Source organism: Carcharhinus amblyrhynchos, unplaced genomic scaffold (genome assembly GCF_965287045.1).
Source record: "Carcharhinus amblyrhynchos unplaced genomic scaffold, sCarAmb.v2.hapA chromosome_111, whole genome shotgun sequence".
Lineage (NCBI taxonomy): Eukaryota > Metazoa > Chordata > Chondrichthyes > Carcharhiniformes > Carcharhinidae > Carcharhinus > Carcharhinus amblyrhynchos.
In genome coordinates, this window is record NW_027649851.1 from 422,723 (window position 1) to 444,305 (window position 21,583).

General features: G+C 45.5%; 1 protein-coding gene across 1 annotated transcript in view; it reads right to left on the reverse strand.

The window, feature by feature from the left end:
• Nucleotides 1-1,881: 1,881 nt before the first annotated feature.
• The window catches only part of LOC145338626 (NACHT, LRR and PYD domains-containing protein 3-like), a 45,002-nt gene continuing 25,300 nt past the window's right edge, over nucleotides 1,882-21,583 (reverse strand). The window contains exons 6-10 of the mRNA XM_080183002.1: nucleotides 6,415-6,501; nucleotides 6,113-6,283; nucleotides 5,526-5,696; nucleotides 4,134-4,301; nucleotides 1,882-2,020 (exon numbers count right to left, since the gene is read on the reverse strand). Of these exons, the coding sequence (XP_080039128.1) occupies nucleotides 1,882-2,020; nucleotides 4,134-4,301; nucleotides 5,526-5,696; nucleotides 6,113-6,283; nucleotides 6,415-6,501 (736 nt within the window). The remainder of the gene's footprint in view (nucleotides 2,021-4,133; nucleotides 4,302-5,525; nucleotides 5,697-6,112; nucleotides 6,284-6,414; nucleotides 6,502-21,583) is intronic.

The following is a 21,583-nucleotide window of genomic DNA, read 5'->3' on the forward strand; positions in this document are numbered from 1 at the left end:
AAGGAAGATATGAATAATTTACCAGAAGTTCGGAGAGAAACAAGTTTTACTGAGAAGCTGAAGGAACTCCACATTAGAAGAGAAATGGTTTTAGGGAAATTATTGGAGTTGAAGGTAGATAAATCTCCAGGTCTGGATAATCTTCATCCCAGAGCACTTAAGGAAGCATCCCTGGAAATAGTAGATCTGTTGGTGGTTATTTTCTAAAATTCTTTTGATTCTGGATTGGGTCCTAAAGATTAGAGGATAGTTAATGTAAGCCTGTTATTCAAAAAGGGAGACAGAGAGAAAACAGAGCTAAAGACTATTGAACCTAACGTCATTACGAGGGAAGGTGCTGGAGTCCATAATCATGATTGGAAAGCAGTGGTATAATCAGACAAAGTCAACATGAATTTACAAAAGGGAAATCAGACTTGACGAATCTATTGGAATTCTTTGAGGATGTAACTGGAGAGTTGACCAAGGAGAACCAGTGGATGTGGTTTATTTAGATTTTCAGAAGGCTTTCGACAAGGTCTCACATAACAGACTATTATGTAAAGTTAAACCACATGGGATTGCAGGTAATGTCTTGAGATGGATAGAAAGCTAGGGTAGCAGATAGGAAGCAGGCAGTGATTAGTGGGGTACTGTGCTAGATGTGTGCTAGGACCCCAACTGTTCACATTTCACAGGATTAATAATTTGGAAGAGGAAACTGAATGTATTATCTCTAAACTTGCAGATATATAATGTTCAGTGGGAAGATGAGCTGTGAGGAGGATGGAGAGATGCTTCACTGTGATTTGGACAGGCTGAGTGTGTGGGCATCTGCATGGCAGATACAGTATAATACAGTATAATGTGGGTTAATGTGAGGTGATCCACTTTGGTAGCAATAATAGGAAGATACATTATTACTTGAATGGGTGTACATTTAGAGAGGTGGGTACTCAGTGAGACCTTGGTGTCCTCATGCATGAGTCGCTGAAAGTAAGCGTGCAGGTACAGCGGGCAGTAAAGAATGCAAATAGTATGTTGGCCTTTGCAACAAGAGGATTTGAGCATAGGGATAGGAGTATTTTATTGCAATGGTATAGGGTGTTGGTGAGGTATCGTGTGCAGTTTTGGTGCCTATTCTGAGGAATAGAGGGAGTGCAGCGAAGGTTTACCAGGCTGGTTCCTGGGATGGCAGGTCTGTCATATGAGGAGGTACTAAGTCAGTTCAGATTATATTCACTGGAGTTTAGAAGAGTGAGAGGGAATCTCACAGAAACTTATACAATTCTAAAAGGGTTAGGCAGGGTAGCTTCAGAAAGAATGTTCCTGATGGTGGAGGGATCCAGAACTAGGGGTCAGAGTTTGAGGATAAAGCGTAAACCTTTTAGAACTGAGGTGAGGAGAAATTTCTTCACTCAGAGGATGCTGAATGTTTGGAAATCAAATGTAGTTGAGGCCAAAACGTTGTATGATTTAAAGAAATTAGATTTAGCTCTTGGAGCTAAAGGGGTCAAGGGATATGTGGGGAAGGGGCAGGGGTCAGGATATTGAATTCGATAATTAGCCATCATCAAAATGAATGGTGGAGCAGGCTGGAAGGGCCGAATGGCCTATTCCTGCTTCTAGTTTCGATGTTTCTATGTTAAAGCTATATCTTATTTCTGATATCCACAAATGCTAATAACGATTATTTAAAACTGTCTCTGTTACTCCAAAAGGTCCAAACTTTGATCCTTTCTTGTTGGATTGAACACATTTTTATACAAAACTATCCTGAACGCAATTGAGGAATATTCCTCCTCTTCACTTTATATTACCACTGTCTGAGCCTATATTAAAATATCTCAGTTCGAGTCCCGGTGGGTTTCTTCTCCGTACTGAGCTGGTGGATGTTCATTATTACTCAATAACCATGCTGTTGTTCTGGCTCTCTTCACTGATTGCTCTTGTATACATTTCTATACAGAGTCCTGGTCTGTGATTATTCAGTGACTGAAGATGTTTGGATCCATCTGGACTGAACTTGTTCCTCTGAAGCCTGAAACACAGTATCCAACACAGGTTAATTATCCCAACTGGAAATATTCCTACAGCACAGGTATGTAGGGAGAGAATTCTTTATTTTATTAATGTTCAGTAAATCAGGGTCTGAGGACGCACAATACCCCAGTCGGGGCTCCTGATCTCTACACTGCAGAAAGGGAAAATTTATGTTGCGAACATGGACACCAGATTAGAACATAAGAACATAAGAAATAGGAGCAGGAGTAGGCCATCTAGCCCTTCGAGCCTGCCCCGCCATTCAATAAGATCATGGCTGATCTGTTGTGGCTCAGTTCCACTTTCCCGCCCTCTCCCCATAACCCTTAATCCCCTCTCTTATCAAAAACCCATCAACCCGCTTCTTAAAAATATTTAGCGAGGCAGCCTCCACCACTTCAACGGGCAGAGAATTCCAGAGATTCACCACCCTTTGAGTGAAGAAGTTCCTCCTCAACTCCGTTCTAAACCGCCTCCCCTTTATCTTGAGGCTATGCCCCCTAGTCCTACTGTCTTTTTTGAGCGGGAAGAGTCTCTCCACCTCTATCCTATCCATCCCATTCATCATCTTATACGTCTCAATGAGATCTCCCCTCATTCTTCTAAACTCTAGCGAGTACAAGCCTAGTTTATTCAGCCTCTCCTCATAGCTCAACCCCCTCAACTCCGGTATCAGCCTAGTAAACCTCCTCTGCACTCCCTCCAGGGCCAAAATATCCTTGCACAGGTGTGGCGCCCAAAACTGCACACAGTACTCCAGCTGCGGCCTCACCAATGCCCTATACAGCTGCAGCAAGACCTCCCTACTTTTATATTCAATCCCCCTCGCTATGAAGGCCAGCATCCCATTCGCCTTCCTGACCACCTGCTGCACCTGCAAGCTGGGTTTTTGCGACTCATGCACAAGGACCCCGAGGTCCCTCTGCACCGTCGCCTGCTGCAGTTATGGGTGCAGCAATCGAGTGGATTGTATCTGTGTCTGTCTAATACTTCAGTAAGGCCTTTGACAAGGCCCCTCATGGCAGATTGGTGTAGAAGGTGAAGTCGCATGGGATCAGAGGTGAGCTGGTAAGGTGGATACAGAATTGGCTTGGTCATAGAAGACAGAGGGTATCAATTGAAAGGTGTGTTTCTGAATGGAGGGCTGTGACAAGCGGTATTCCTCAAGGATCAGTGCTGGGACCTTTGCTGTTTGTAATATATATAAATGATTTGGAAGAAAATGTAACTGGTTTGATTCATAAATGGAAGAGTCAATTACTTGGGGGCACAGGTTTAAGGTGCGAGTGGCAAGGTTTAAAAGAGATGTACGAGGCAGATTTTTTACACGGAAGGTGGTGGGTGCCTGGAACTCGCTGCTGGGGAGGTAGTGGAAGCGGATACGATAGTGAGTTTTAAAGGGCATCTGGACAAATACATAAATAGGATGAGAATGGAGGGATATGATCCCCAGAAGGCTTGGAGATTTTAGTTCTGTCGGGCAGCATGGTTGGTTTGGAGGGCCAAAGGGTCTGTTCCTGTGGCGTAATTTTCTTTGTTCTTTGTAATATAGAGTCTAAATGTTTATTCAGATCCACAGGGAAGTAGTGCACTGAGGGAGGGAGGATCATTGAGATGAAAAGATTATAAATGAGTTCAAAGTGAGTCTCTGGAGAGAGTGAGGGAAGGGTTTGGCAATATGCTGAATGAGTGGTCAGGTTTAGTCAACATTTCCCAGAAAGGTATTGCAAACTGTTCCTGTTTAAGTTCTCATCTGGAGCCTCACAGCAGAAGCTGAACACAGAATTTAGGCTGAGACTGTGCAGGACTGAGGGGATGCTGGACTGTCAGAGGTGCTATTCTTTGGATGGAACATATGTAAGTAGGTGATCATCCTGTTTAAGGTTCTGTAGTTATATTGAAAGAGGAGCAGGGAGTTAGTTCTCCCAGAAAACTCTTAGCCAACATCACTGGAAAAAGATTAGCACAGAATTGAACTCATTGCTGTTTGTGATATCTTGCTGTGCTGTGTGAGGTGATTATACTGGGGTGTAATAAATGCAGGTTCATTTTCTCCGTGAAGGGGCTGAAAGGAATATTTAAAATACAACCTTGAACATAGATATACTCACCTGATCTCACGGAGATAAGTGTGCCACTGGATCATGTTCTGAAGAGCACAGATGGAATGGTCTGTGAGCAGATTGTTGGACAGGTTCACCATTGTCAGTGATGTGTTTATAAAGGGAATCCTGGTCAGTTCCTCTGTGAAGGTATCTGAGATCCCATTACCCTCCAGTCTGCATGGATCAGAAATAACGTTTATAATAACAGGAGAGCAAGTTATGTACACTAGTGTTAGGTAGAGATAGTGGCAAAGGAAATGAGATGGCAGTAAATTGGTGTCAAAATGAAATGCATTTCATGTTTAGAGCTCATACACAGCCGTGCGCTGCGAGCCACAATGAACACAGTTACGTGCACACAGCCACCCATGCACACTGAACCACACATGAACACAAACGTGTACACAGCTGCATACATGCGCACAGCCACACACATGGACACATCCACAGACACATGTACATACAGTCACACACATGCTCGCAACCACACACACATGCGTATAGAGCTGCACATGTGCACAATGCCACACATGCTCACAACCACATATGCTTGCACACACACACACAGCCACACTTGCACACAACCACATCCACATGCCGTCAAACGTGCACACAGCCACCCACACACAAACACATGCATGCAAAGCTACACATCTGCACAGCTACAGATGTGCACAGCCACATGTGCATGCAGTCACGCATGTACAAAGACATGTGTGCACAGACCCCGCACAATCACACACGTGAATGCAGCACACGTGTAAAGCTACATATGCTCCTGGCTACACATGTTCAGATGGGGACACACACAAATACAACAACAAACACACAGAGAGCTACTCAAGAGTGCACACTGCCGCAAACAGCCCCACAACCACACATGCAGACACTGCCACACACACATGCAGAGCCACACATGCACAAAACCTGCAACATGCACAGCCACATGCATCCACAGCCACATTGTATGCACACATAGCCACATACGCACATAAAACCACACGTGCACAATTTCATATGTGCACAACATACAACTATACACATGCATGCACACACAGCATACATGCACATAGACAACCACTAACATATGCAGAACCACATCAGAGCACAAAGCCCACAAATGCAAAACTGCAAGTGCACACATGCACACAGCCACTCATGCGCACTCTGACACGCTCACGCAGTTGCACATGCATTCGTACATGCACTCAGTCATATGCGCATAGCCACACACACAGACAGACATACACGTGCACATACACCCACACAGCCAATTGCGCGCATGGTCACATATGCATGCACAGTCACTCAAAGCCTCACAGCCATATATACATGTACAGCCACACGTGCACAAGCACACAATATAAATGTGCACAGCCACACACACAATTTACTTACTCCAATGTTTGGATTGGACAGTTTTGCTGCCTCAGAGTGTTAGTTAACAGTTGAAATCCCATGTGTCCCAGTTTGTTGTTATTCAGATTTAAGTTTGTCAATGATTGGTTGTTTCTGAGAACAGAACTGAGTTGATCAATGATATTACCTCGAATGAGATTCTCACAGAGCCTGGTGAAGAAAACAAACAGTGTTAACAGTTACTGTATTAGAAAGTTTTTCCACACACAGGAGGACAAAGGCAGATTAACTTAATGTTTCCTTTAAACTAAGATAAAGGCAGATCAAGAACTGAAGGGCACAGGTTTAAGATAATTGGTTAAAGAAGTAAAAGCGATAAGAAAATTAACCTTTTCACACAGCGAGTGGTTCAGATCTGGAATGCCCTGCCTGAGAGATTGGTGGAGAAAGGTTTAATCAAGACATTGAAAAGGGAATTGGATGATTATTTGAAAAGAAACAATGTGCAAAGTTCCACAGAGAAACCAAGAGAACGACACCAGGTGAAATGCTCATTCGGAGAGACAGTACGAATATGATGGGCCAAATGGCCTCATTCCGTGCTATTTATAAGTCTGTGAACTTACTCCAGAGTCTGTATTTTACAGTGGCAGCTGTTCAGTGCCTCACACAGGTATTTCACTCCAGCGTCTCCCAGTTTATTCTTACTCAGATAAAGCTGTGTCAGTGAGGAATTGCTGGTGAGACCCATTGCAAGTTGCTGAGCATCTGTATGAGACAAACCATTGGAACACAAGCTGTGGGAGTGAAACACAGTGAATTGGGGAGTATGTTAACACTGGAACAGTAAGATTATATATAAACAACTCACACAAGTATTTCTTGTCACAAATACACATTCAGATAATGTACACAGTGTATTACTTACTCCAGTGTCTGTATTTTACAATCCTGTCTCCTCAGTGCAGCTGACAGCAGTTTGACTCCTTCTTCAGTCAGATTATTGCCCCTCAGCCTGAACACAAACACACACAGACTCAGAGACCAGCACTGTGCACTCTCATTTCCACCACGTTAGATCAGCTTTACCTCAATAAACTCAACCATTAACTTCCATTGTATTTGAACAACAAACATAAAAATATCAGAGTGAAATCTGTTCAGGATGCAGTTATATTGATTAGTGTGGGTACAGAGAGAGTGAAACCAGACAAGTGTAAAGGACACAAGCTGTTATGGAAAATTGCAGTTCAAGAAGGAAGATCCAGAGGTAATTGTACATGGATTTTCCAGTCCAAACCACAGGGATTGAGTTTTACCATCCAGATATTAATGGTCATCTGGGCAAAACACAGAAAGAAGAAGATCACACACCCTGATAGAACCTGACAGATTCCAGTCCCATTGTTTCACATGCTGGGAAATCCTGGTGGATTGTGTTATAATCTGTCAGAATTTCTCTTCAGCGCTTCAGGCAGGTAATCATATCACTTTATCCATCATATCCCTCTACATCCTTCCTATCTCTTTTTCATCCTATTTCTCTGTGTTCCTAGTTCTCTGTGTTATTCCTCTCAATCTGGTATCTTCTTTCTATCCTGCTGCCCACTTTAGCCTCTCTCTCATTTTCTCATTGTAGGATGAGAGACTTTTTAAACTCAAGGAAAGTTCAGATTTGGGGAGGTTTAACTTAAATATTGTAGATTGTGGGCACAATCTTACTAAAAAGATTTGAAGTGTCGCATGAGTGAGAAAATGGGAGAGAATGGCGCTTTTTTTTTTGACGAACTGCGAGTCACAATCTTAAAACACTTAGTGCAAAGAATGTGATTCTCACCAACTGGGGTGGGAGAAGGGGGAGTCTGATCTCACTGGAGAAGCTGGATCCTGAGTTCCAGGGGTGCCATTGCGCAGGCACCCCAATCTCCCAGTTTACTGGGAGACCTCCTGCTGACCTCGCGTCATCCACCACATGGACATTGAGACCCCCACACACCTGCGGGGATCTCAGCCCACAACCACTCCATGGAAATTGGACCCCCCCCCCCCCCCCCCCTTCACCCTTTCCGGATCACCACCTCTGCAGATTCCACCATTTTCCCATCCACCTCCCATCAGCAACCCTGCAGAGTTGTCCTTGCCCTCCCTCTCCTCCTCCGCACCAGCTGCCCATCCATCACAATGAAACAGCCTGCAGTGATTCTCTTCAGAATGTACTTTCAGTCATGTAACTCACCCAAACTGCCTGCAGCTGAGCTCCTTAACAAGAGAGAGCTTCACATAAGTTCCAATGATGGACATAGAGGCAATCACACATCTTGGAGAACTGCACCGAGGTTTACTGAGAGCTGGGCCATCTGCTAGATGCTTTGGAGGGGAGGAGGGACACTTCTTCCCCCAGACAAGTGATGAACCAGGGATTGGTACAGCTTGAAAGGCGAAGGCAGTCAGTGCCCTTGCACTGGCACGTAGGACAGGCCACCAGTGCCAGTACAGATTTTGTCCTTGCATCAGTCCCATATGTGGCAATTCATCCACCCTTGACACCCCGCGGCTTTTCAGCACCTGACCCCCTAGCACCTGTCTCCAACCCCTCTGGCATCCTTGTCATAGCCCCCTCTTGGCTGAGGCATAGTCCCAGCCCTGACACGGACCCAGACGCTCGGTGCCCTTCCAGCTATCAGGCTTTCAGTGCCCCCTTCCATGCCCACAGGAGAAGATGGTCCATAACCACCGGCAGTGGGAGAAGACAGGGGGTGCAGTCCCTGAGCTCAGAATCCATGCCTTTTGAGGAAAGCACCATGGATCTGGCAGAGGAGAGCACAGGACCTTGAGGGACAGCCAGGTCGACCTGTGACAGAGAACTGAGCATCCAGCAATACTTTAGCTGTGGCAAGCTGCTCAAATACTCGTCTCTCTCACACTTAAACCTGGTGCCCTATGTTGCAGGAAATGACCCTGTTGCACTCGGTTCATCTGGCATCACTACCCTCCTGGAGTCCTCACCGAGACACTCCATGACAGCTCGGAGGAAACCTCGGAGGGAAGCCTGAGGAAAGCTTTGAGGCCAGCACCTGTTGGTTGCCACAGACATTGGCCGCACCATCCAACAGCACAGATACTATCACCTCAGTGGGACAAATTAGCGGTGAGGCTTCAGGGTCACTCTCTGGTGCGCATGACACAGCCACTGATGTACATTAGATGGAAGAGGAAATGTCTGAGGCCTCTGGCACATCAAGGCCTGCTGGAGACAAGATTCAGCTGACCCCAAACCAGATGCCACATCTCCCGAAGCTGTGGAAATGCAATAGCAGAACCAGGGAATGCAGCAGGGGCAGCAACCATTGGGGGGAGTACCAGGAGATATTCCCAGCACTGTGAGGTACCCAGGCCAACACTGCAAGGACACCCACTGTTTCAGAAGGAGTTACTGCAAGGACACCCACTGTTTCAGAAGGAGTTACTGCAAGGACACCCACTGTTTCAGAAGGAGTTACTGCAAGGACACCCACTGTTTCAGAAGGAGTTACTGCAAGGACACCCACTGTTTCAGAAGGGGTTACTGCAAGGACACCCACTGTTTCAGAAGGAGTTGCTGAAAGGACACCCACTGTTTCAGAAGGAGTTACTGCAAGGACACCCACTGTTTCAGAAGGGGTTACTGCAAGGACACCCACTGTTTCAGAAGGAGTTACTACAAGGACACCCACTGTTTCAGAAGGAGTTACTGCAAGGACACCCACTGTTTCAGAAGGGGTTACTGCAAGGACACCCACTGTTTCAGAAGGAGTTACTGCAAGGACACCCAATGTTTCAGAAGGAGATGCTGCAAGGATACCCACTGTTTCAGAAGGGGTTACTGCAAGGACACCCACTGTTTCAGAAGGGGTTACTACAAGGATGCTGGTTGCTGCTGTTCCTGGAAAAAACAGCACTTTACAAGAAAAGGCAGTTCAGCAGTTTTAGAGAAGTGGAAACCCCTTGATCCTGTTGGACTCTTTACAAAGGAGTCACATGCTGGTTTATGACTTTGGAAGGAAAATGTCAGGAAAACTGTTTAAAAATTGATCGTTTTTTTTTGGGAGAAAACAAGAAGAATCAACTGTTTGGATAAAGAATCCAACAGGCAGAATTCTCCCATCTGGGACTAAGCCCCACAGAGTGGGGAGTGGGAAAGGGAAAGATTTCCCTTTGTGGAGGTGACAGGAAACTGCCATATCTTCCATCCCAACTTCATTTATAGACCAATGGCGGTAAGGCAAAATTCTGTGGCAGGGGTGTATGATGGCATGAGACCCACCATCATATCTGGGTGCCACATTGGAAAGTTGCTCAACATCTCTGAGCCAGTGTTGAAGAAAGGAGATGGATCTCTAGTAAGACCCCAGAACATGGACCTCTTCAATGGCAGTGAATCTGGAAAGTCCACCTGTAGTCACTAAGCCGCCTAGCATCTGCAATCGTGATCTGGGGTCCAACATGGCTGGCAGACTCCAACCTAAACTCCAGAGGCAACTCCTTGAATTGTGTTGGTGAGTCCTGACTTCTGAAGAACATGTTGTTTCAGGCGGTTCTGGGCCGGAATGGGAAGCGAGGAAAGATTTGGCGCATCATCCGATGCAAATCAATTTCACACCAACCTCCAGTGGGATTCCCAATCCACTGTGGCAGGCACCAACGGAAGATCCCACAGGAAATTAACAGTGGCAGGTAAACTATTTTAGGCCTCCCACCAAATTCACCCCCCCCCTCCACGCCACCCCCCAGTCACCATTGAATCTGCCAGTGAGGCCATGGGAGAATTCTGCCCCACAGCACCGGAAGCTCCAGAAGCAGCTAAAAGCTAAAAGTAAATGGAAGCTGCTCATGTTGTGCGATTGACTAACTGCAAGTTTTCTGTGAAGACTGCCTGAAAAGTAGTGTAAAAGACACCAATAGTTTCACAGACCAGGGCTGAGAGAATAACCGTATAACCAGGGCATCTGTTCAAGGACAACATCATCTTCCCTGTTCCCTTCAACCATTGACTTTTCAGCTTTCTACAGAATTCCTCTATTTCGTAATGCTTTTTGGTGTGTATGAGTTTGAGTATTCAGTAAGAGTAATTATTATACTTCCATATTTACTGTATATTAATAAGCTTTGCCTTTCTACTTGATAAATCTGGTTTATAATGAACTTATAATTCTGTTACTTATTGAAGAAACCTTTGTATTTAGTGGTCATTCTGAGACTAATAGCTAAATTACATATTTGGTCCTATAACCACCTGGAGAAATCAGTTCAACAAGTAGCACCTATGAGTAGTCAATACCACTGTGTACAGAAGGTGGATAGGATGTGGTAGGTTGTGAACTACTGGAACTCAGAGTTCAGATTAGGGTTCGGAGAGGTATTTCCACTCATCCTGAATTGACCAAGGTCTGAATTGTTAGTCTGTTGGGCATGCACACTCGATGGGCATCCGGCAGCGAATGGCCCCAGAGCATGAGCTCACGATCGCTCAATTAATGAACAGCCAAAGTGAAAGATGCATTGGGAAGGCTTAGCACTGCCAGGGACAGTGAGCAGAAAGGGGCAGCTGAGAAAAGGGAGGTGCCAGCTGGCCCTTCTGATGGCCTCTCTCAATGGGTAGTGCAGTGAAGCAGGCTCATGGAACTGCAAACTGGTATGTAATGCACACTAATGGAAAATGCTGCAAAGAATATCAGGCAGCACATTAAAAACAAACCTTAGTCCCCAGACACCATTTTAAATTTTATTTCAGCTCTGACATTTCATCCTGAGGGTGCAGCTAAAACATAAAGACCAACTGACCAATCGGTCCACCCACCAATTATAGAAACAGATGGGCCAGTTAAACTTTGCCTTTCTATTTGATAAGTTGTGTACTGAAAAAACTTTATAGAATCCCAACAGTGCAGAAGGAGGCCATTCAGCCCATCAAGTCTGCACCAACTCTCTGAAAGAGCATCTTACCCAGGCCCACACCCTGTACCTATCCTTATGCATTGACCATGGTCAATCCACATCTTTGGTCACAAAGGGGCAATTTAGCATGGCCAAATCACCTAACCTGTACATCTTTGAAGTCTGGGAGGAAACCAAAGCATCTAGAGGAAACCCATGCAGACACAGGGAGAACGTGCAATATTCACACAGTGAACTGAGGCCAAAATTAAACCCGGATCTCTGGCGCTGTGAGGCAGCCGTGTTAACCACTGTGCTACTCATTCTGGACATTGAGTGTTCATTCTGATATTAAATGGTAAAGCACATATTTGGCCATTTAGCGAGCTGGAGAAACCATTTCAATATGTGTTGTGAGCAGTGGAATATAGTGGGATTAGTCAGACAGTGTACTCCTCTCACTGTAGAGCAAGTGGGTAGGATGTGAAAGTCAGGAGAGTCAGCCTTACAGACCCAAACAAAATGGTAATCTGGCAAGAAACACATAATGTGCTGAGATCAGGTATGTTGTTGACTGAAAAAAAATACAAACAAAGAGAAGGGGACAATGGAGTTGGGATTATGGTCTGGAATTGTCAAGTCCAAAAGGCTGTAAAGTGTCTGATTGAAAAATGAGGAGTGAGCCAGGAGGGAGATGGGTTGTCTCAAAAAAAATCCTAAGGCCAGTATTTTACCACCTTGATTCCGGGGTGGGTGCGGCTCGCAAAACAGAAATCTCTGTTGGCCTCAGGCGGGATTTTACAATCTGACCTGAACGAGATCATAAAATCCTGACGTTAGTGTCAAATTTGTGTGAAAACTGGAGTAAATCACACTAGTTTTTCAGCAGGATTTTCAAAATGAATCTCCCACATTCTGTGCACAGTGAGTGAACCAGCGTGAATCACACTGAAATTCAGTGGGTGGGCCCTATTCCCATTGGAGAGCCCGGCAGCATATCACTGAGCGGACCACAGAGCATTCACCATTCTGTCAGCGCTGAGATCGGCCCATGTGCAGTGACCTGTCTGCCAGCCTCCTGATTGCTGGCCAGCCCCCCTGATCCTGCATAGCCGGTCAAGCAATACCCCCCTGTGGTCCGATCGCTGGCCCCCCGACGTGTCCGAGCCCAGCCCCAACCCCCTCACATCTGCCCTCTCCCACCCCCAGCCCACCTTCCCCCCTCCCCCCCCCCCCACCCCCGACCCCCAAATCGGCAGAAACCTGCCCCTGGCACTGCCCAAGAGGCAACATGGCACTGCCCAACAGATATCACACAGTAAGAGGGTGGGAGCAGAGGATGTAGAAGGATAAAAAAGAAAGGGGCTTCTATAAGATTGGCAGCCTCTGCTCGTGTTTTGTTTAATCAACTTAGATGTAGAATTAACTTTCTCAATGGGGAGTAAATTTGTTAGTAATTGTAATTGGGAGTTTTAAATACTTTGTAGTTTTAAAGGTACATGTAACACCTTTAATTAGTCCACACATATATATTTTCTGTACATTTTAGAAATTAAGCAAATAAACTTAGGTGCACAGTTACAGATGCTCCTTTGATACCAAGCAATGTTAGCTGCAGTCCTTAAAGCACCCAACTATTGGAATCACAAGGCTATAAAGGAGATTTAATTGCCTCACCCAGTAAACACCTAGTGAGATGGATTCGCTGTTATTGCTACAAACGCTGGCCAAAAAGGGCCATAAGATGTCCCGAGCTAAGCACCAACTGCTATCTGAACCAATTCACTGTTTGGGCCATGAACTCTTTTGTGATACCTGTCAGCTAACATTTGATTGAGTGAAGGTTATATACCAGACTCCTTTACCAGTGACAAAAAGGGAAATGAAACAATTTCTGGGAATATCTGGATAGTGCCGACAATGGATTGTTAACTATGCAGAGTTAGTGCGTCCCCTCATGGACATCTCCTTACCCTCTAAACCTGAAACATTACAATAGACACAGGGTGCGGAGGACGCCTTCGCATCTCTCAAACAGTCCCTCATCTAAGCACCAACATTAGGCCTCCCTGATTATACCAAGCCTTTTAAACTCTATGTTCATCATAAGTCGGCTTCGCCCAATTGTCTTCACTCAAAAGCATGGGGACAATCAATGGCCTGTTGCTTATTTTAGCACTCAATTAGATCCAGTAGCCCGAAGTTTACCAGGGTGTCTACATATACTGGCTGCAGCACATACTACGCTGTCCAACAAGCACAAACTGTTACCTTGAATAACCAAACTGTATTGCATGTCCCATGCGCTGTCTAAATGTGCTACCCAGCACCTGACATCGGCCAGTTCAAATAAGTATGAAGTTGAGTTCCTATCTAATCGGGTTTGACTTTCCAGCGCTGTTCTTCCTTGAATCCCGCTACACTTCTCCCAACAATTGAGGATGGCACCCCTCATTGCTGCGAGACAGTGACTTAGATAGCAACAAAGCAATGGACTGACATCAGTGAGATTCCAGTGCACAACCCCAGGGATGATATATTTTGTAGATGGATCAGTTTTAAGGGATAAACGTGGTCAGCCACAAGCCGGTTATGCTATTGTCACACATCACTGCATAATCGAAGCTGCAGCTTTACCAAATACTTTATCCGCCCAGTAGGCAGAGCTGTTTGCTTTAACCAAGCATGTATTCTGGCTACAGGACGAACTGTCCATATTTACACTGACTCACGGTATACATTCAGAGTAACCCATGATTATGGATGGATTTGGAAATTCCGAGGATACCTAACCTCAACTGGCTCAACAATTAAAAATGCTGAACAGGTTGGTAACCTCCTACATGCCATATGGTGCCCCTAGGAAATTGCACTAATTAAATGCCAAGCACACACAGGTCACTAAGATGAGATTGTATTGGGCAATGAAAGGACTGACAGGGCTCCACCAGGGGTTGCTATCTCAGACACAACACTCCAGGTGTCTGCTTACATCCTTAAATGCACCAAACCCATTGATCCACCACCCACAATTAATGATGTACTGGCCTCACAATCACAGGTCAGCACTGAGGAGGTATTAGCCTGGGCACAAGATCAGTGCAATAAAACACCTGAGGGAGTGTGGATTCACCACGATGGCCGTGTGGTGGCACCCAGATCCTTACTCCCATGGATTTCCCACTTTGTTTATACTTGCACACATGCAGACAAAGAGGGGATGGCAGACTCTATTTTATAAACATGTTACGCATCAAGTATTTTGGCAATTGCAAAACAAGTTAGTGAAAGATGTGTTACCTGTCAAACCATAAATGTGGGAAGACAGAAAAGGTACAGGCTGCCCCCCCCCCCCCGCCCCCCCCCCCCACCACCCAAATCCAACAGAATCCTTTGTAAATCTGCAAATGGATTTTATTGAATTAAATCCCGTACATGGGGGGTAAGTATGTATTCATAATTGTAGATGTATTTTCTAGATGGATTGAAGCCTTTCCATGTAAAAAGAATGATGCTATGACTGTTGCTAAATATTTGCAAAAAGGAATTGTGTCACGATTTGTCATACCTGTACCGATAATGGATCAGATTTTACCAGGACAGTTATGAAAGAAATGTGCTGAGCATTGCAAATTAGTCAGTATTTTCACTGCAGTTATCATCCACAGACAGCTGAGGGGCAGAGAGATATAATGGAAAGCTGAGGAACAAGCTGGCAAAACTGAATGCTGAAACTGGACTAAAATGGGTTGAACTGTTACCCCTCTGGCATTAATGGTAATGCGGTCAGCAACAAACAGAACAACTGGGCTATCACCACACAAAATCGTTGTGGGACGAGCCCCCCAATGTTTGCCTTTTTCTGCACCACTTACTGTTAAGCAGATGGATGTCCACAGAATGGAAGAAAATATGCTAAACTATTTGGATTGCACGCACAAAATGTATTTCTAGTTTCCATTCCCAGGTAAAGGAAGCTCAGGCTGATCCCACAGAATGGAGGTGCCACAGCTTAGAACCAGGTGACTTCATTTATGTAAAGGTGTTTAAACGAGAGAATAGTCTTCACCCAAGATTTGAGGGCCCCTCTCAAGTCTTGTTGACCACCAACACTGTGATCAAGGTGAAGGAAAGACCGACATGGATCCAGGCATCTCACTGCAAGAGGGCTCCAGGTCCCGAGGAAAAGGAATCATCAGCCTCACCAATGGAGGAAAGTGGACATTAAGACTCTATTTTGTTATGACATTTATAATACCTGTATTGTCTGAATTGTACAAAAATACCTTCATACACATGCCATACACCTATACCAAAGATAGCAATGCCTCCAGCTATTGGTCGTGTACACATGTACTGACACACTTGAAGGGAGATATTCCTTTAAGACCAATTCCTTCCAAGAATCAGAAACAGCAGAATGGTGGCTGAATCAGAAAAGGTCACTCAAAATCAGAACAATAGTATTTCTTAAGGAGGGACTAAGGGATAGCAAGGAACACTGGGAATGAGCTGGGTATGCTATGAATAAATTAAACCTAATTATAACCTTTCTCAGAAGCCCCCTGTCTTGTTCCTTACAAACATCACAGGACTGGGGAGAGCCAATGGGACAATTTGTCTGGTCAGTATTTAGACAGGTGGGTGAAAAGCAGGAACAAGTAAGTTTAACCATTCTCTGATCCTCACATCTGCAAACACTATAACTGAAGGAAATGGTATCCGTTTACAAACCTTAAATGGAACACACTTTATGTGTGGACACAAAGCCTATCTCTGGTTGCCATTAAATTGGGAAGGGTCATGTTACTTCGGATATGTAATACCTTATATCCATCATTTGCCCTCCCTAACACATCAGCCCCTTTATCGATCAAAACAAGCCCTTACAGAAACCCAACAATTCTTCTCTACCCTTTTTCCCACTGTCGGAGTGAGATTTACCTCAGTCAAAATAGTAAAAATTAGCTGAATTACTAGAAGTGGTGGCAAATGATATTACAAAAGCTATAAAAGGATTAAGCAATGCAATAACAGCCGTAAGAACAGTGACTTTACAGGATAGCCTGAGATTACTTTTAAGCTAAAAAGGGTGGGACATGTGCTACAATAGGGTTTGAATGCTGCCCATACATCCCCGACCAATCTGAGGAAATAGGTAGCTTCGTGGACCATATCCCAAAGGAGGTTAAGAAGTTTAAGGAACCACATTCCTGGGGAATTTTTGGTTAGGAGCGATAGGTAAGTCCCGAGTACACGGGGTAATCATATTGTTGCCTGTTATCTTTACCCAACGTCTGGTATTTTCCATGATAAAGTGTTGCTGTGCACAGCTTGGAAATGCAGTTATTCCAGGAACTGCAGCCACTATGATGACAGGAACAAGTCCAGAACTCTCAGAGAATGTAGTAGAAAAGGAAATGGGGACTTTACAAGATTTAGTTAGATTGAAATTCTTGTCTTTGAGAAGGACAACAGGGGGGAATGTAGAAAGATAGAGAAGAAAGGGCTACTATAAGATTGGCAGAATAGAACATAGAAGAACATAGAACATTACAGCACAGAACAGGCCCTTCGGCCCACGATGTTGTGCCGACCAGTTAAAAAAACAATGACCCTCTAACCTAAACCAAACCCTTTCCATCCATAAACCTATCCACGGATCTCATAAACGCCCCCAAACTAGGCGCATTTACAACTGCAGCAGGGAGGGCATTCCAATCCCTCACCACCCTCTGGGTAAAGAACCTACCCCTGACATCCGTCCTATATCTACCACCCCTTAATTTAAAGCTATGCCCCCTCGTGCTAGCTTTCTCCATCCAAGGAAAAAGGCTATCACTGTCCATAAGAACATAAGAAATAGGAGCAGGAGTAGGCCATCTAGCCCTTCGAGCCTGCCCCGCCATTCAATAAGATCATGGCTGATCTGTTGTGGCTCAGTTCCACTTTCCCGCCCTCTCCCCATAACCCTTAATCCCCTCTCTTATCAAGAACCCATCAACCCGCTTCTTAAAAATATTTAGCGAGGCAGCCTCCACCACTTCAACGGGCAGAGAATTCCAGAGATTCACCACCCTTTGAGTGAAGAAGTTCCTCCTCAACTCCGTTCTAAACCGCCTCCCCTTTATCTTGAGGCTGTGCCCCCTAGTCCTACTGTCTTTTTTGAGCGGGAAGAGTCTCTCCACCTCTATCCTATCCATCCCATTCATCATCTTATACGTCTCAATGAGATCTCCCCTCATTCTTCTAAACTCTAACGAGTACAAGCCTAGTTTATTCAGCCTCTCCTCATAGCTCAATCCCCTCAACTCCGGTATCAGCCTAGTAAACCTCCTCTGCACTCCCTCCAGGGCCAAAATATCCTTGCGCAGGTGCGGCGTCCAAAACTGCACACAGTACTCCAGCTGCGGCCTCACCAATGCCCTATACAGCTGCAGCAAGACCTCCCTACTTTTATATTCAATCCCCCTCGTGTCCACCCTATCTAAACCTCTAATCATCTTATATGTTTCAATAAGGTCCCCTCGTAGCTGCCTTCTTTCGAACGAAAACAACCTCAAATCCCTCAGTCTCTCCTCATAGGACCGCCCCTCCATACCAGGCAACATCCTGGTAAACCTCCTCTGCACCCTCTCCAAAGCCTCCACATCCTTCCTATAATGTGGGGACCAGAACTGTGCACAATACTCCAAGTGCGGCCGCACCAGAGTTTTGTACAGTTGCAACATGACGCTGCGGCTCCTAAATTCAATCCCCCTACCAATAAACGCCAAGACACCGTATGCCTTCCAAACAACCCTATCTACTTGATTCCCAACTTTCAGGGATCTATGTACACATACACCTAGATCCCTCTGTTCATGAACACTATTCAGAGTCCTACCGTTAGCCCTATACTCTACACATCCGTTATTCCTGCCAAAGTGAATTACCTCACACTTTTCCGCATTAAACTCCATCCTCCACCTCTCGGCCCAGCTCTGCAACTTGTCCAAGTCTCCCTGTAGACTAAGACACCCTTCCTCACTATCTACCACACCTCCGACTTTGGTGTCATCAGCAAATTTACTAATCCACCCAACTATACCCTCATCCAGATCATTTATAAAAATTACAAACAGCAGTGGCCCCAAAACAGATCCCTGAGGCACACCACTCGTAACTGAACTCCATGTCGAATACTTACCATCAACCACCACCCTCTGTCTCCTATCCACCAGCCAATTCCTAATCCAATTTCCTAAATCACCCTCAATCCCATACATCTGCAATTTCTGCAGAAGGCTTCCATGGTGAACCTTATCAAACGCCTTACTAAAGTCCATATATACCATGTCAACTGCCTTACCCCCATCCACCTTTTTGGTCACTTTCTCAAAAAACTCAATAAGGTTAGTAAGGCACGACCTACCCTCCACAAAACCATGCTGACTATTTCTAATCATTTCATTACTCTCCAAATAACTATAAATCCTATCCCTAATAATTTTTTCTAAAGCCTTGCCCACAACAGAAGTAAGACTCACCGGTCTATAATTCCCGGGGAAGTCTCTGTTCCCCTTCTTAAACAATGGGACAACATTCGCTAACTCCAATCTTCTGGCACTATACCGGTGACCAACGACGACCTGAAGATCAGAGCCAGAGGCTCTGCAATCGCCTCCCTTGCCTCCCAGAGAATCCTAGGGTAAATCCCGTCCGGCCCAGGGGACTTATCTATTTTCAAACCCTCAAGAATATCTAGCACATCCTCCTTATCAACTGCAATACTGTCCAGTTTACAACCCTGTAACCCAGTGTTCTCCACAGCTACATTTATGTCCCCCTGCGTGAACACTGAAGAGAAATATTGGTTCAATACCTCTCCAATCTCTTCCAGTTCCACACATAAATTCCCACTGCTGTCTCTAACTGGCCCTAATCTTGCCCTAACCAACCTTTTGTTCTTAACATATCTATAGAACGCCTTAGGATTCTCCTTAATCCTATCAGCCAAAGTCTTCTCATGTCCTCTTTTAGCCCTTCTTAACTCTCTCTTTAACTCCCTCCTAGCCAATCTAAAGCTTTCTAGTGCACTACCTGAGCCCTCAAGTCTCATCCGGACATAAGCCTCCTTTTTCATTTTAACCAGCGAATCAACTTCCCTAGTGCACCACGGTTCCCTAGCTCGACCAATTCCTCCTTGCCTGACAGGGACATACATATCAAGGACTCGCAGTAACTGCTCCTTGAAAAAACTCCACATTTCGGACGTTCCGAGACCCTGTAGTCTCCTAGTCCAACCTATGCTTCCTAATTCTCTCCTAATAGCCTCATAATTACCCTTCCCCCAGCTAAAACTACCGACCTGAGGTTCATGCCTATCCCTTTCCATCACTAAGGTGAACGTAACCGAATTGTGGTCACTATCACCAAAATGCACCCCAACTTCCAAGTCTAGCACCTGGTCTGGCTCATTTCCCAGCACCAAATCCAATATAGCCTCACCTCTAGTTGGCCTATCAACATACTGAGTCAAGAAACCTTCCTGCACGCTTTGTACAAAAACTGACCCCTCTAATGAGCTAGAGCTATAGCTATTCCAATCAATATTAGTAAAGTTAAAGTCCCCCATAACAATTACCCTATTACTTTCACTCCTATCCAGGATCGTCTCCACAATCCTTTCCTCAACCTCTCTAGAACTTTTAGGAGGTCTATAAATGACTCCCAACAGGGTGACCTCTCCTCTCCTATTTCTAACCTCAGCCCATACTACCTCAACAGACAAGTCCTCATCAAACTTCCTCTCTGACACCGTGATACAATCCTTGACTAATAATGCCACCCCTCCCCCCCTTCTACCTCCTTCTCTACTCCGACTGAAGCATTTGAACCCCGGAACCTGCAACAACCATTCCTGACCCTGCTCTATCCATGTCTCTGAAATGGCCACAACATCAAAGTCCCAGGTACTGATCCATGCTGCAAGTTCATCCACTTTATTGCGAATACTCCTCGCATTAAAGTATACACATTTCAAACCCTGCTCCGCTTCACCCCCACGATGCCGTGCATTGCAGTCCCCATCTATGCCCCCCTCACTTTCACCCCCGCTACTCAGGATCCCACCCCCCCTCTGAATCAGTTTAAACCCCCCTGCATAGCCTTAGCAAATTTTCCCCCCAAGATATTGGTTCCCCTCTGATTCAGGTGTAGACCATCACTCCTGTAGAGGTCTCACCTTCCCCAGAATGAGCCCCAATTGCTCAAGAACCTGAACCCCTCCCTCCTGCACCATCCCCTCAGCCACGAGTTCAAACTTTCCCCCTCTCTGTTCCGCTCTACACTATCCCGTGGCACAGGCAAGAGTCCCGAGATAACCACCCTGTCCGACTTGGCCTTAAGTTTCCACCCCAACTCCATAAATTTCTGCTTAATATCCCCTTCCCTTAACCTCCCTATGTCATGCGTCCCCACATGAACTATGACTTGGGGTTGATCCCCCTCACCCTTAAGAGTCCTGAACACCCTCTCTGAAACATCCCGGACCCCAGCCCCTGGGAGGCAACACGCCAGCCCTGAGTCCCTACCATTACCTCTGACTCTCCTATCCGTCCCCCTAACTGCAGAGTCCCCAATCACTAGGCCCAATCTTTTACATCCCCTAACCACCTGAGCCTTCACAACAGGCTCACCTCCAGAGACCTGCTCCCTTTGGCAATCTCCAGTTGATTCCTCCTCAACTGTAGGCTCCAGGACAGAAAACCTATTTTGGAGGGGAACAGCCCCAGGGGATTGTCCCCCCAATTGCTTCTTTCCCCTCTTCCTGGCAGTTACCCAAGACTCATTTCTAGGAGTGACTATCTCCTTGTAACTCCTATCTATGTCTGCCTCAGCCTCCAGAATTATCCGGAGTTCCTCCAATTCCAACTCCAGCTCCTTAACACGCTTCTCCAGAAGCTGCAATTGTATACACTTCCTACAGGTAAAATCAGCAGAAACACTACTGATGTCCCTCACCACATACATACCACAGGACGTGCAGCTTACTGCCTGAACTGCCATCCCTGAAACAATTTCCAGCAGAAAAGAAAAACAACAAAAAAAAACTTCCCACACACTTATAATTCGGTTAGAGGAGGTGGGAATCTATTCGGGGTTTTTGTTTAATTAACTTAGATGTAGAATTAACTTTCTCA